At 40.8% G+C, this 14681-nt stretch overlaps 1 protein-coding gene across 1 annotated transcript in view; it reads left to right on the top strand.

Annotated features, from left to right (window-relative positions):
* Positions 1–201: 201 nt before the first annotated feature.
* Positions 202–14681, top strand: part of ANKRD42 (ankyrin repeat domain 42) — a gene marked incomplete at its 5' end in the record, with an annotated part of 72499 nt that continues 58019 nt past the window's right edge. The window contains 2 exons of the mRNA XM_032595069.1: positions 202–1225; positions 4543–4706. Coding sequence (XP_032450960.1) covers positions 202–1225; positions 4543–4706 — 1188 coding nt within the window. The remainder of the gene's footprint in view (positions 1226–4542; positions 4707–14681) is intronic.

Here is a 14681-nt window from a genome sequence, read left to right as displayed (position 1 = left end):
AGCCCGTATCTGCGTCGCTGAGCCATGGAAGGCGTGATCGATGCCAGGCCGTTAGAGAGACGGGGCCTAGACAGGCTGCATGTGAGACCCCGCGGAATCTCAGGAACACCAGCCCACACCACCGTCCGATTTCTCTAGAGGCGAAGCCTCGAAAAAGGTTGAGGGGAGGCCGGAAGTGACGCAAGGTCGTGAGGAACCGGAAATGACCGCAGCACGCCGGAAGTTTACCCGTTTCCAGGGCAACGGCTCCACCGCAACTACAACCGGTTAGCTGTAGTCGGGACGCTGGAAAGCACCTCCGAGGAGAGGGTAGCGGCTGACGGCGGCCGCCGCCAGAGCGACTCTTGGAGAGTAGCAATCGAAGACGGCGGCCGCCTCACTAGTCATCGCGTTTGGAGGACAAACGGCCGACATGGTCAAAGCGGCGGCCAGTTAAGGGAAAGAGTTAGCGAAGACAGGGGAAGTATCCGTGAAGACGGCGGCCACCTCTATAGGGGCTCTAGAAGAGTACGTGAAGACATCGGCTTCTCCCGCAGTGACTCGAGAAGAGTCAATGAAGACCTTGGCAGTGTCCCTCTGGAGAGAGTTAGGGGAGATGGTGGCCGCTGTTACAGCACCTCCTGGGAGACATTAAGGGGAGACCGCGGCTTCAGCAGCAGCGACGTGAATTTAAGTGAAGTCGGTAGTCACCAAACTAGTGACTGTGAGGGACCGGTCCGAGAAGACCGCGGCCTCCGCTTCAGTGATTCTTGGGAGGGGGTCAGAGAAGTCCCCCAAACCAGCGACTCCGGGGAGAGAAGCAGTGACTACCACAGCCGCCGCCTCAGTGACTCTTGGGAGGAAGGGAGTGCCGATGGCGGCCACAGCCTCAATAATTCCTGGGACGGAGTAAGTGAAGATCGCGGCTACGCGGCCAGTGACTCCTCTGCGGTGAGCGTCAGCATAGACGCCAGCCGCCGCCTCAGTGGATTCTGGGAGGGAGAAAGTATAGACGAGGGTTCCCGCTGCGGGAGCTCCTGGGAGGGAACCAGGGAGGACGGCGGCCCCGGTGCTAGCGACGACGAAGGCGGTAGCCGCTGCAGTGGCTCGTGGGTGACAGCAAGTGAAGATCACCGTAGCAGTAGGGGCCTGGACTCGATTCCTCCCCGAAGTCCGCGGGATCGCACCATGCCCGGGGTGTCAGATTCAGGCCCCTCCACTTCCTCTAGGGAGACTGCAACCCCAAGTGAGTCAGACTACTTCTCTTGCCCCTGTCTCTGCCTCTCTTCTCACTTCACCCACATCACCGTTGGCCCTTTCTGGTAGTTTCGTTTCTCAGCTGTTACTCCTAATTTCCCTCTGACATATTTTAAGTGGGTCCCAAGGCTGTTCACCTGTTTCTCATCCTCCCTCCAGGTTTCCTCACTTTCTTTCCACCTGCTATATTCCCGAGACTTCCTACCCAGATTGACATCAACGCTTGTTAAATCTTATGGACCCTTGGCTTCTCTGCAGCATTTGACCCTGTGGAGATGACTTTAGATTTACCTAGTTTTCTTCCAATCTACTGACGCTCCCTTTCCCTTTGATGACTTTTCTACCATCCTCTCCTTAAATGCTGTTCCTCCCCCCGCCCCCGTGGATAGTGCCATCACTGATGCTTTTTTTTTTTCCTGGTCGTGTACTATGACTTCAACCCCTTTGAAATCTTTATTATTCAACCATCCAGTAAATATTTACTGAGGGCTTACTATTTGCTGTGTCTTAAGGATATATCAGTGAAGACGACAGACACATTCCTTACATTTTAGGAGGAAAAATAAATACTGAGCAAATACTGACTAGTGTGATGAATATTATAAAGAAGAGTACAGTGTCTTTGGCTTCAGAATGGGGTGAGGGTAGGTATCAGAAAAAAACTATGTATGAATACTGAGAGACACCTACCACTGAGATCTGCTGCAGACAAGTATATACAGCTCCCTCTGGAACTCTTTGGCACCTCAAGATCAACATGAGAAAAATAGGATTTTGTGTCCATATGCCCTCTCCGTCCTTCTTGGAATTATCCCATTATGCCTTCCTTATTTCACCCACTGTATGCATCCTATTTTCATATTTGTTGAATCTGTCTCCTTTTCTGTTCCTGCTGTTACTCTCAGTTGAGAGTTTCAGCCTCTCTGGTGTGGACCACTGTAGCTTCTTACAAGGTCTTCCTGAGTCTCTAGTCTTACCTGTTTGCTCCCCTTCAGCAATAGGATGGGTTTGTGTGTGTGTGTGTGTGTGTGTGTGTGTGTGTGGTTTCTTGACCACATCCTACAATTCATGCTGTCTAGGATGCCTTTCCCTTGTCCTCATTTTATCTGGCAAACTCCTGTTAATCCTTGAAGATTCATCTTAGAACTCACCTTCCCCAGAAATCCTTTTCTTTCTCATTTCCTTCTATCCTGGCTGACTTAGAAGTCTTCTGTGCTTCCATAAGTTCTTATGAATATTTGTCATTGTTCTTATTGCATTATTTTATAATTTTTTTGTTTGTATCTCTCTGTGAGTTCTTTGAGGATAGAGACCATGTTGCCTTCATCTTTTTATCTTTATGGTAGAGACCAAATTAATGTTGAGTGGATACATGGGTGGATGAATGAATGAATTGGGATGGAATGTGGTGGGGGAGAAAAGGCTGTAAAGTTAGATGTAGCCAAGTTAGTGGAGGGCGTACATTGTCCTACTGAGGGTTTGGGCTTTGTTCTCTAGACTAGCAGTGGATAACCAGATGCAGTTAGTGGAATAGTGGCATGGAGTGATCAGGATAGTGTCCTTGTACATGATGGATTAGAATGTCCTGTATAAAATGGATTAGAGTAGAACATCATTTGTAGATCTTGTATTACTAGTTTAAAGGAGAATAATGAAAGTCTGACCTAGGGGATTACGTCATTAAACATCATTAAGTGGCTTGGTTATTTTTGGTGCCCTCCTTACTCCCTTCCCCATATGCATATTTCTTAATTGTTCTTCAAGATCTTGCTCACATGTTTATTACTCCCAACGTCTTAATTTCACCTATACTCAGGGCAATACTGTCATTTTTTTATTTTATTGAATTTATCCAAATACATTTTAAAGTGTTGGTGGAAATAAAATGCATTAAATCCCTGTTCATTTGCCATCATATTATCTTAGTGCCTGGAACGTGCTAGATGCTCAGAAAGGATTTTGTTTTTTTGTTTTTTTTTAATTTTTTTTTCAACGTTTATTTATTTTTGGGACAGAGAGAGACAGAGCATGAACGGGGGAGGGGCAGAGAGAGAGGGAGACACAGAATCGGAAACAGGCTCCAGGCTCTGAGCCATCAGCCCAGAGCCTGACGCGGGGCTCGAACTCACGGACCGCGAGATCGTGACCTGGCTGAAGTCGGACGCTTAACCGACTGTGCCACCCAGGCGCCCCAGGATTTTGAATAAAATGTTATAGCATTTTGCTAAGGGGTGGCATGAGATGCAATTCCATCCCTCAAAGAAATTAACACTTGAGTTATTGAGAAAGGACATACACATGGATAAGTAGTAGTACAAGGTTGCCTAGATTTTCTACCAGAAATGTTGGTGAGTTCTTTTGAAAACAGTTTGAGGTCAGGAATCATGCCTTTTTGTTTAGGAAATGCTTTGATTAAACTCTGTACTCTTCCTCCCCCAACATCTGTTCATGCTGAGATATCTGTATTGCTTCTGGCTTACAGTACACATTAAATATTTCACAGTCACAATGCAGTCTTGTGATGTTTGGAACATTAAATTATAAAACATAAGACCCCTAGAGTGTATGAAGTAAAAATTGTGACCTGCCATTCCTTTCTTAGTGTAGTAGTATGAGAAAGATAAGAAAAGTATATTGATAGAATGTATCAGCCTATGTGAGGTGAGGCTCTTGTAAAGTCTTTATCACTGGAGAGTAGGCCTTTGTTACAGAGAATGCACTGGGTATATTTCAGAATCATTACTTTCCCCCTTCCCCTGCCGAAGACATGAAAAGAGTCTTCTTGACTTTTCACAGTGATAACCTGGTGGGATTTACCCTAGTGGGGTAAAATCTATGAAAATGTGGGGGCCTTCTAAGACTGTGGCCTCAAGAGTTTCTCACTAGTAGGCTAATGCTTTCCAGACATCTAGCAATTTGTCACAGTTACCATTTCAGTGCTTCTAGGAGTTTATGGCTCCAGTGGCTTCTGCTCCAGGTAAGCTGAACTTGTTTGTGTTTCTGTATTTGTGTGTCTCTCCAGACTTGAGGCAGTTGGCCTTGAGACCTCAGTTCTCTGATAAGTCCAAGAAAAGTAATTGATTTTCTGTCTGACAGCTTTTTTCCTGTATCTATGCGAGTGACAACTTCAATGCTCTTTATGTGTTAGAGCTGAAATGGAAGTCTGATTAAGATGTTAACCACAAATATCTTTGTAATAAATTATTTGGAAAATCAAAGTGATTTTGTGCTTTCTATTGAATCATTGCTTTAGGCTTTTTTTTTTTTTTTTTTTTTTGTAATATATTTTAAGCAATTTTTCAATAGGTGCCCAGAAGAAAGTGCATTTTGGTAACACACATGATGCAGTACGGGCTGGAGATGTAAAGCAGCTTTCAGAAATAATAGAACGTGGAGCCAGCATTAATGAAGTTGACATTCTCCATAAGTTTTCCCCTTTACATTGGGCAGCACATTCTGGAAGTTTGGAGGTAAGAAGCTGTATAAATTATTAAACTGAAGTAAGTTTACAGCTGTTAGCAATTTTGAAGATTTAGCAAATAGGACTGAGACTTTATGCTAGGTATTTGAAATATTTTTCTTTTTCCTCTTTTTTTAAAGTTTATTTATTTATTTATTTATTTATTTATTTATTTATTTATTTATTTATTTTTTTGAGAGAGAGAGAGCGTGAGCCGGGAGGGGCAGAGAGGGAAGGAGAGAGAGAATTCCAAGCAGGCTCTGCACTGTCAGAGCAGAGCCCCAAGGGGGCTCAAACCCACGAACTGTGAGATCACAACCTGGGCTGAGATCAGGAGCTGAATGCTCAGCCGACTTAGCTACCCATGTGCCCCAGAAGTATTTTTCTTTTTCAATTCATCGTGATATTTGTTGTTCTGGTTACTGTACCTTTGTAACAAATTATCCCAAAAGTTAGTGGCATAAAATAAGCATTGATACTCAGAAGCGAATCAGGAATTTGAATCTCATGGATAGCTCGTCTCTTTTTCATGATGTCTGGGGCTTCAGCTAGAAGATTGAAATACTGAGGCTGAAATCTTCTGAAGGCTTGTTCACGCAGATGTCTGGTGGAAGATGCAAGCTACAGGCTGGCTGCCTTAATTCCTCTCCATGTGAACTTTTATGTGAGGCCTCTCCACCTGGGCTAATTTGTGATTCCTCACAATGTGGTGGCTGAGTTCCAAAGGCAAGCCTGGAGGGTAACTTACAGAGGGTAACATATGAATACCTAATTCTATCAAATCTTAATATTTTTGCTATGGTTGCTTTAGATTTTTAGAAAATAAATGGAACCTCACAGATGTATTTGAAGTCCCTTAGCACCCCTCACGGGTGCCATTCCTCCCCTAACAACTCCAGAAGTAACTATTACCCTGCATTTGGTGTTTGATATTCCCATGTAGGGGCACCTGTGTGGCTCAGTCAGTTGAGCGTCCGACTTTTAATTTGGGCTCAGGTCATAATCCTAGGGTCATGGGATTGAGCCCCATTCACTGTGGAGCCTGCTTGGGCTTCTCTCTCTCTCTCTCTCTCTCTCTCTCTCCCTCTCTCCCTCTCTCCCTCTCTCCCTCTCTCCTTTCTCTCTCTCTCTCTCTCTTTCTCTCTCTCCCTCTCCCTCCCCCCTGCCCCCTCCCTTGCCCTTGGGCATGCTCTCCCTTTCTCTCTCTCTCAAAATAAATTAAAAAAAATTCTATGTTTTATGTTGTTATTAAATGATTGTATCATTGTTTTTAATAACATTTTATATAAATGACATTAGACTATGTTCATCATCCTGCAGCTTTTTGTGTTCAACAATGTATTTTTGAGGCTTAACTATGATGGCATTTATGTACTGCATTTCTTTCAGGCATGTTATAATTATTCTTAGACTAATATCCATTTTTCAATGGCTATTTAGTTGGTTTTATTTTTTAGCTAGTACAGGCAGTGCTTACTGGATATTTTTATGCAAAAATTATTCTCAGGTTGTGTACAAGGCCAACTGCACTTTTTCCTCATGATTGGAGATTATGTGTGGAGAACTTATTTTAATTACCACATTTCCCTAGCTGGTAGGCTGCAGGAGGTCTGCTATGAAGTGTTTGTTTTTTCCCCCTACCACACAGAGACTGCTTTCTATGAAAATGGCTTCTCTGTGTGATTTCTTGTTTGTTTGGGTTTCTCTGCTTCTCAAAACTGAATCTGGCCTGGAGAATCTCTCTGCCAGTTGTGTGCCCCACTTGAACTGTTGTAAACAAGGATTTTTTGATTTGGCCTATTAGTGACTTCCTCTCATCTAGGAAGTATGTGCCATGATGGTTCTTTCTCAGTTTGTAGCCCTGGGTGGGTATGTTCTTTGTTTCCTTCCATATCCCTATTGGATCTACACTTTGGCAGCTTTCCCATTTGTTTTGTAGCTTCAGATGTTTCTTAGTTTCATCAAGGATAGAGTTTTATTCCTGTTTTTCTTGCTTTTTTTTTTTTTAATGATTTCAAAGAGAGTGGGGTTTCCTCTCTTTTGTGGTATCCTTTCAGCCTTTCTGATTACTCCCAGTCTTCTTTGGTTAACCTCCTCTGACTACTCTATAAATATAAGTATTTTTTATATTTCTGCTAATAGCCTTTTCTCTCCTACTTTATGTACTCTCTCTAGACAGTCTTTTAGCATTCCTTGGTTTTATCACTACTACATAATTATTGATTTGCTTTCTCTCTTGAACTCTGCTTATGTATCACGTGCACATACACATCTGACTGGATCTCTAATTGGTCTGAAACTAAACTAGTACTCTTTTCCCTCCCTTTCTTAGTTTTCCAGGCTATTGACTTGGCATCATTATTGCATTGTCTCCATTTTTTCCAGAAGTGAAACACAATATCAACATTTGTCTGAAGGTGCACTTGATAATGCAGTGAGAACTGATCATTAGGTCATTGATTTTGTTCCATCTTTGTCTCCTGAGTTTGTCCTCTCCACCCTTTTAGCCACTGCTTTAGGTCTAATTGATTTTCTTCTTTTGAAACCTTTAAGTCTGTGTAGTGACTCTTTATCCCCTATAGGATAAAGTTCAAGCGACTTAATATAAGAGACTTCTCTCTGCAACCTCATCTCCCATCATACTTGTTTTATTCTGTAATACTGGTGACTACTGTCATTTCCCAAACTAGCCTGCTGTTCTTTGTTATCCTAGACTTTACACATACGGTTTTATCTGCCTGGTTTCACTCACCTCTTCCTACTGGTTACTTGGTTGAATTCCAGGTCAGGCAGCACCCACTTGGCAAAGCTTTCTGTGTACCCCCCCCCCCCCAACATCCCTTAGTAACCTACCTAGGAGCTACACCTAAATCTTACACATATTTTTAAAACTATATTTATTTGTATTTATCACATTGAATTGATCACTTTGAATCTCTTTTAGATTTTGAGCTCTTTGAAGGTACCATTTGGGTTTTGTTCCTCTTTTTTTCCACATTTGGCATATTGGATTCTCAATAAATGTTTGCTGTATGGCTGAATTTGCTGAACTAAATATATATACATTAAAAAAAAAAAAAAACAAACCCCACATATATATGTGTGTGTGTGTGTGTGTGTGTGTGTGTGTGTGTTTAAGATTTATTTTTGGGACACGCCTGGGTGGCTCAGTCAGTTGTGTGTCTGACTTTGGTTCAGGTTATGATCTCATGGTTTGTGGGTTCGAGCCCCGTGTTGGGCCGTGTGCTGACAGATTCTGTGTCTCCCTCTCTCTCTGTCCTTCCCTCCACTCATGCTTTGTCTCTCTCAAAAAAAAGTAAATGTTAAAAAAAAAAAAGTAAAAGATTTATTTTTAGAGAGAGAGAGAGAGAGCAAACAAGTGGGGAGAGAGGGAGGGAGAGGGGGAGAGAGAGAATGAGAGAGAGACAGAGAGAGAGAGAGAGAGAGAGAGAGAGAGAATCTCAAGCAGACTCCATGCCCAGCACAGAGATGACATGGAGCTTGATCCCACAACCCTGAGATCATGACCTGAGCCAAAATCAAGAGTCAGATGCTCAACTGACTGAGCCACCCAGGAACCCCTTAAATTTATATTTTAAGTGTTAGCATAGTGCATAACAGATATTCCAGAAATGTTTGTTGAATTTTAACAAAAATAAGTTAAACCAAAACATTTTGGTTCCTGTCTACCTTTCCATTTAAAGATCATCTCCTCATTCTCTACTTGCCTACTACATTAATGCTCTCACATTTTGTTATCCTTTCTGAAATTTCTTAAGACTGTGGTACTTATGTTGGTAATATAATCACTAGATAAACAACTAGTGAAAACTATGCTTCATTAGACTTCATTTTTTTTTTTCTTCGTGAGATGAAATCAGCTCTTGAGCCCCTATGGTAAACTTTTTATTTCAGATATATTTTTTACTTCCAGAATTTCTTTTTCTTCTTTCTTTTTTTAAAAATAACTTGTCTCGGGGCGCCTGGGTGGCTCAGTCGGTTAAGCGTCCGACTTCAGCTCAGGTCATGATCTCACAGTCTGTGAGTTCGAGCCCCGCGTCGGGCTCTGGGCTGATGGTTCAGAGCCTGGAGTCTGTTTCAGATTCTGTGTCTCCTTCTCTCTCTGACCCTCCCCCGTTCATGCTCTGTCTCTCTCTGTCTCAAAAATAAATCGTTAAAAAAAATGTTTTAAAAATAAAAATAACTTGTCTCTTTGTGTATATTTTCTTTTTTTCATTTTCTGCAATTGTATTACTACTTTCACATTTTAAAGTTAACTTGGAAATATAATAGTATTTCATATATTTGGATAGGAATCAATATTTTAATATTCATGGACACAAAATAATTACAATTATTTGAAATTAAAATGAATCTTAATAATCTATAATTGAACAATAGTCTCAAAAACATAGATACTTATAGTTTTATTATAATTCATATAATTCATTTTTATCCACAACTTTGAAATTGAATTGTTTGCCAAACATAGCATGAATTAAGCAAAACTTTAATTCAATTAATACATTTTTATGAGTGTGTATTTATTTCTATTAAAGATTTTATTTAAAAAATTTTTAATGTTTATTTATTTTTGAGAGAGAGAGAGAGAGTGTGAGCTGGGAAGGGACAGAGAGAGGGAGACAATTTGAAGCACGCTCTAGACTCCAAGCTGTCAGGACAGAGCCTGATGTGGGGCTTCAACTCATGAACCACGAGATTATGATCTGAGCCTAACTAAGATGGACACTTAGGCAACTGAGTACACAGGTACCTCCCTCCTTTTTTTTTTTTTTAATAAGTGCACTCTTTTTTTTTTTTTTTTATATGTTTATTTTTGAGATAGAGGCAGAGCATGAGCGGTGAAGAAGCAGAGACAGAGGGAGACACAGAATCCAAAGCAGCCTCCAGGCTCTGAGCTGTCAGCACAGAGTCTGAGGTGGGGCTCTAACCCATGAACTGCAAAATCATGACCTGAGCTGAAATTGGACACTTAATGAACTGAGCCATACAGGGACCCCTTTTATGTTTTTAAGTAATCTCTATACCCAACATGGGACTTGAACTCACAACCCTCACAGGGTCAAGAGTTGTATGCTCCGCTGACTGAGCCAGCCAGGCTCCTATATGTATGTGTGTTAAAAAAAAATTTTTATAAGTATACTCCTTAATCGCTGTTTCAGCCACTCCTCACTCACCTCCTCTCTGATAACTATCAGTTTGTTCTCTATAGTTATGAGTCTGTTTCTTGGTTTGTCTTCTCTCTCTTTTTTTTTTTTAACCTTTGCTCGTTTGTTTTGTTTCTTAAATTCCACATAAAAGAGAGATCATATGTATTTGTCTTTCTCTGACTGACTTATTTCTCTTTGATGAGTCATTGTCATCATACTTTCCTTTAATTTTTTAAAATGTTTATTTATTTTGGGATAAAGAGAGAGCACTAGTGGGGAAGGAGCAGAGAGAGAGAGAGAGAGAGAGAGAATCCCAAGCAGGCTCCACATTGTCAGTTCAGAGCATGACGTGGGGCTCTGTGATTGTGATATCATGAGCTGAAATCAAGAGTCAAATGCTTAACCAGCTGAACCACTCAGGTGCCCCTCCTTTAATTCTTTAAATATAAATTCTTTCATTTTTATTTATTTTTTAAAGTTTATTTATTTTGAGAGAAACAGAGACTGTGTGAGTGGGGGAGGGGCAGAGACAGGAAGGCAGAGAATCTCAAGCAGGCTCTGCCAGTACAGAGCCTGACATGGGGTTTGAAGTCACAAAACCTCGAGATCATGGCCTGAGATGAAACCAAGAGTTGGATGCTTAACTGACTGGGCCACTAGGCGCCCCTAAATATAAATTCTTTGAAAAAAATTCCTTTTAGTTATCCCAAACTGTTTATAATAACTGCCATATTAAGTCCAACCCTGGGCCCTTTCAGATATTGTTTCTGTTGATCATTGTATACATCTCATAATTTTTTTTTGTTTGCCTAGACATTTTGAAAACAGCGCTTTTTTTTTTTTTTTAATTGAGAGAGGTAGAGAGAGTTCGAGTGGGGCAGAGGGTGAGAGAGACTATCTCGAGCAGGTTCCACGCTAGGCCTGGAGCCTAATGTGGGGCGTGATCCCACAACCCTGGGATCAGGACCTGAGCCAAAATCAAGAGTTGGATGCTCAACTGACTGAGCCACCTAGGCGCCCCAGAAAACTGCACGTTTTAGATTATATATTGTAGCAGCTTTGAATTCTGATCTTATTCAGGTGTGCTTGTTGCTATGTGTTTGCTTGTTGACTTACCTGGACTAAGTGTATGGAATCTGTTCCCCACAGTGTGCAGTCGCTGCTTAGTTTTTTTGTTTTTGTTTTTTTAAATGCTTATTTTTTTAAAATTAAAAAAAAATTTGTTTAAATGTAATTTATTGTCAAGTTAGCTAACATACAGTGTGTACAGTGTGCTCTTGGCTTTGGGGGTAGATTCCCATGATTCATTGCTTACATACAATACTCAGTGCTCATCCCAACAAGTGCCCTCCTCAATGCCCATCACCCATTTTCCCCTCTCCCCAGTCTCCTCATCAGCCCTCAGTTTGTTTTCTGTATTTAACAATCTTTTAAGGTTTACCTCCCTCTTGTTTGAAACTATTTATTCCCCTTTCCTTCCCCCATGGTATTCTGTTAAGTTTCTCAAATTCCACATTTGAGTGAAAACATATGATATCTGTCTTTCTCTCTTACACTTAGCATAATACCTTCCAGTTCCATCCATGTTGCTGCAAATGGCAAGATTTCATTCTTTCTCATTGCCAAGTAGTATTCCATTGTGTATATAAACCACATCTTCTTTATCCATTCATCAGTTGATGGACATTTGGGCTCTTTCCATAATTTGGCTATTGTTGAAATCGCTGCTATAAACATTGGGTACATGTGCCCATATGAATCAGCACTCCTGTATCCTTTGGATAAATTCCTAGTAGTGCTATTGCTGGATTGTAGGGTAATTCTATTTTTAATTTTTTGAGGAATCTCCACACTGTTTCCCAGAGTGGCTGCACCAGTTTGCATTCCCACCAACAGTGCAAGATGGTTCCTGTTTCTCCACATCCTTGCCAACATCTGTTGTTTCCTGAGTTGTTAATTTTAGTCACTCTTACTGGTGTGAGGTGGTATCTCAATGTGGTTTTGATTTGTATTTCCCTGATGATGAGTGATATTGAGCATCTTTTCATAAAATATCTAGGAATAAACCTAACCAAAGATATAAAAGATCTGTATGCTGAAAACTATAGAAAACTTACGAAGGAAATTGAAGAAGACGCAAAGAAATGGAAAACCATTCCATGCTTATGGATTGGAAAAACAAATATTGTTAAAATGTCAATACAACTGAAAGCAATCTACGTATTCAATGCAATCCCAGTCAAAATTGCACCAGCATTATTCTTAGAGCTAGAACACACAATCCTAATGTTTGTATGGAACCACAAAAGACCCTGAATAACCAAAGTAATGTTGAAAAAGAAAACCAAAGCGGGAGTCATCACAATCCTGGACTTTAGCCTCTACTACAAAGCTGTAATCATCAAGATAGTATGGTTTTGACACAAAGCAGACACATAGACCATTGGAAGAGACTAGAGGATGCAACCTGGGTGGCTCAGTCAGTTAAGTGTCGGATTTCAGCTCAGGTCATGATCTCATAGATCATGAGTTTGAGTCCTGCATTGTGCTGTGTGCTGATAGCTGAGCCTGGAGCCTGCTTCTGATTCTGTGTCTCCCTCTCTCTCTGCCCCTCTCATGCTCTGTTTGTCTCTCTCAAAAATAAATAAACATGAAAAAAAAATTAAAAAAATAGAGAATGTAGAATTGGACCCACAAATGTATGGCCCACTAATCTTTGGCAAAGCAGGAAAGAATAATATCTAATGGAAAAAAGACAGTCTCTTTACCAAATGGTGCTGGGAGGACTGGACAGCAACATGCAGAAGAATGAAACTGGACCACTTTCTTATTACCATACACAAGATAAACTCAAAATGGGTGAAAGGAAATGTGAGACAGGAAACCATCAAAACCCAAGAGAGGAGGGGCGTCTGGGTGGCTTAGTCGGTTTAGCACCGACTTCAGCTCAGGTCATGATCTTATGGTTTGTGGGTTCGATTCCTGCATTGGGCTCTGTGCTGACAGCTCAGAGCCTGGAGCTTGCTTTGGATTCTGTATCTCTCTCTCTCTGTCCCTCCCCTGCTCGCACTCTGTCTCTGAAACATAAATAAACATTAAAAAAATTAAAAAAAAAAAACCCGAGGGGGGAAAATGCAACAACCTCTTTGACTTCAGCTGCAGCAACTTGTTACTTGACACATTTCTGAAGGCAAGGGAAATAAAAGCAAAAATGAACTATTTGGACCTCATCAAGATAAAAAGCTTCTGCACTGCAAGGGAAACAATCAACAAAACTAAAAGGCAACCAATGGAATGGGAGAAGATATTTGCAAATGACATATCAGATAACGAGTTAGTATCCAAAGCAAACTCAACACCCAAGAAATAACCCAGTGAAGAAATGGGCAGATGACATGAATAGACACTTTTCCAAAGAAGACATCCAGATGGCCAACAGACACATGAAAATAATTCTTATCATTTAAAAAAGATTTTTTTTACTTTTTTAAATAAATTAAAAAAATGTTTTATTTTTGAGAAACAGAGACACAATGTGAGTGGGGCAAGGGCAGAAAGAGAGGGAGACGCAGAATTGGAAGCAGGCTCCAGGTTCTGAGCTGTCAACACAGCGCCTGATGCAGGGCTCGAACCTACAAACCGTGGGATCATGACCTGAGCCGGAGTCAGATGCTTAACTGACTGAGCCACCCGGGCCCCCAAACTTTTTTTTTTTATAATTTTTTTTTTTTTTAAAGAAAATTCTTATTATCTTTAAGCCTGGCTTCCTAGGGGTTACTATTGCATCAGTGACTGATCAGAGGTTGTGCTTAGGTACCTTGAGCCCGTAAGGTTTCTGTCTTTCGCTGATGAGTCTGTGTGTGGCTTGGGGAATGTTTTCCAAGTCCAAGCAGTTTATTATAAGTCAGCTTGACTTTGCTTTTTTTTTTTTTTTAATTTAAATTTTTTAAAATAATGTGTTTAGCCAGGGATATATAGCCAACTTGGGCCCTCTTCAGTCTTTCCTGAGAATAAGCAGCTTTGTATATGTAGATGGCCTTTTAGATTACAAGGGATAAGTGGAATCTTAGCAAGGCCCACTGGCTCTCTAATTTCTTGGGTGTTTCTATTAGTTTTATGGGAGGTCTTTTGTTTTTTTGTCTTACCCAGTATTGTGACTTCAGGTGAGCTCTAATATTGGCTTTCCCAGATTATTGGCCACTTGGGTTTGGAATTGTTTTTGACTATGTGCTTGGGCATGAAATTTTCAGTCCCTCCAGCAAGACAGTGAGCTGTTCAGCTGGGGAGAAATTCTGTACCCTATAGCTGTGGGGTAGGGATAGTTGTAGTCTCAGGCTAATCTGCCACAGATTCCACTTGTTGTTACTGAGATTCAGAAGATTTTCTTGAGTAAATGCTTCTTATTTTGCTATATGCCTCTGATGAATTCCCAGAGTCTTTAAATTGTTGTTTTTGAAAACTTTATCTGGTTTTATCATTGCTTCTTGGGGAGGATTTGCCAAGCTCCTCATTTAGCCATTTCTGAAATCTTATTGATTGGTCAGTTGATTTTTGGCAAAGATACAAATGCAATCCAATGGAGAACAGATGGTATTTTCATTAAATGCTGCTGGCACAATGGAACAGTCGTATGTGAGAAAATGAATCTCAACTTATATTTGGCACCTCATGTAAAAATATACTCAGAATAGATCACAAACAAAGGTAAAACTTAATCTTGTATGACTTCTGGGAGAAAACATAAGTGAAAATATTTGCAAATCATATATCTAAGAACTTGTAGCCAGAATATATGAGACTCTTATAATTTGGTA

This window comes from Lynx canadensis, chromosome D1 (assembly GCF_007474595.2).
Source record: "Lynx canadensis isolate LIC74 chromosome D1, mLynCan4.pri.v2, whole genome shotgun sequence".
NCBI classification, from domain to species: domain Eukaryota; kingdom Metazoa; phylum Chordata; class Mammalia; order Carnivora; family Felidae; genus Lynx; species Lynx canadensis.
This window is presented reverse-complemented; position numbering and strand designations above follow the sequence as displayed.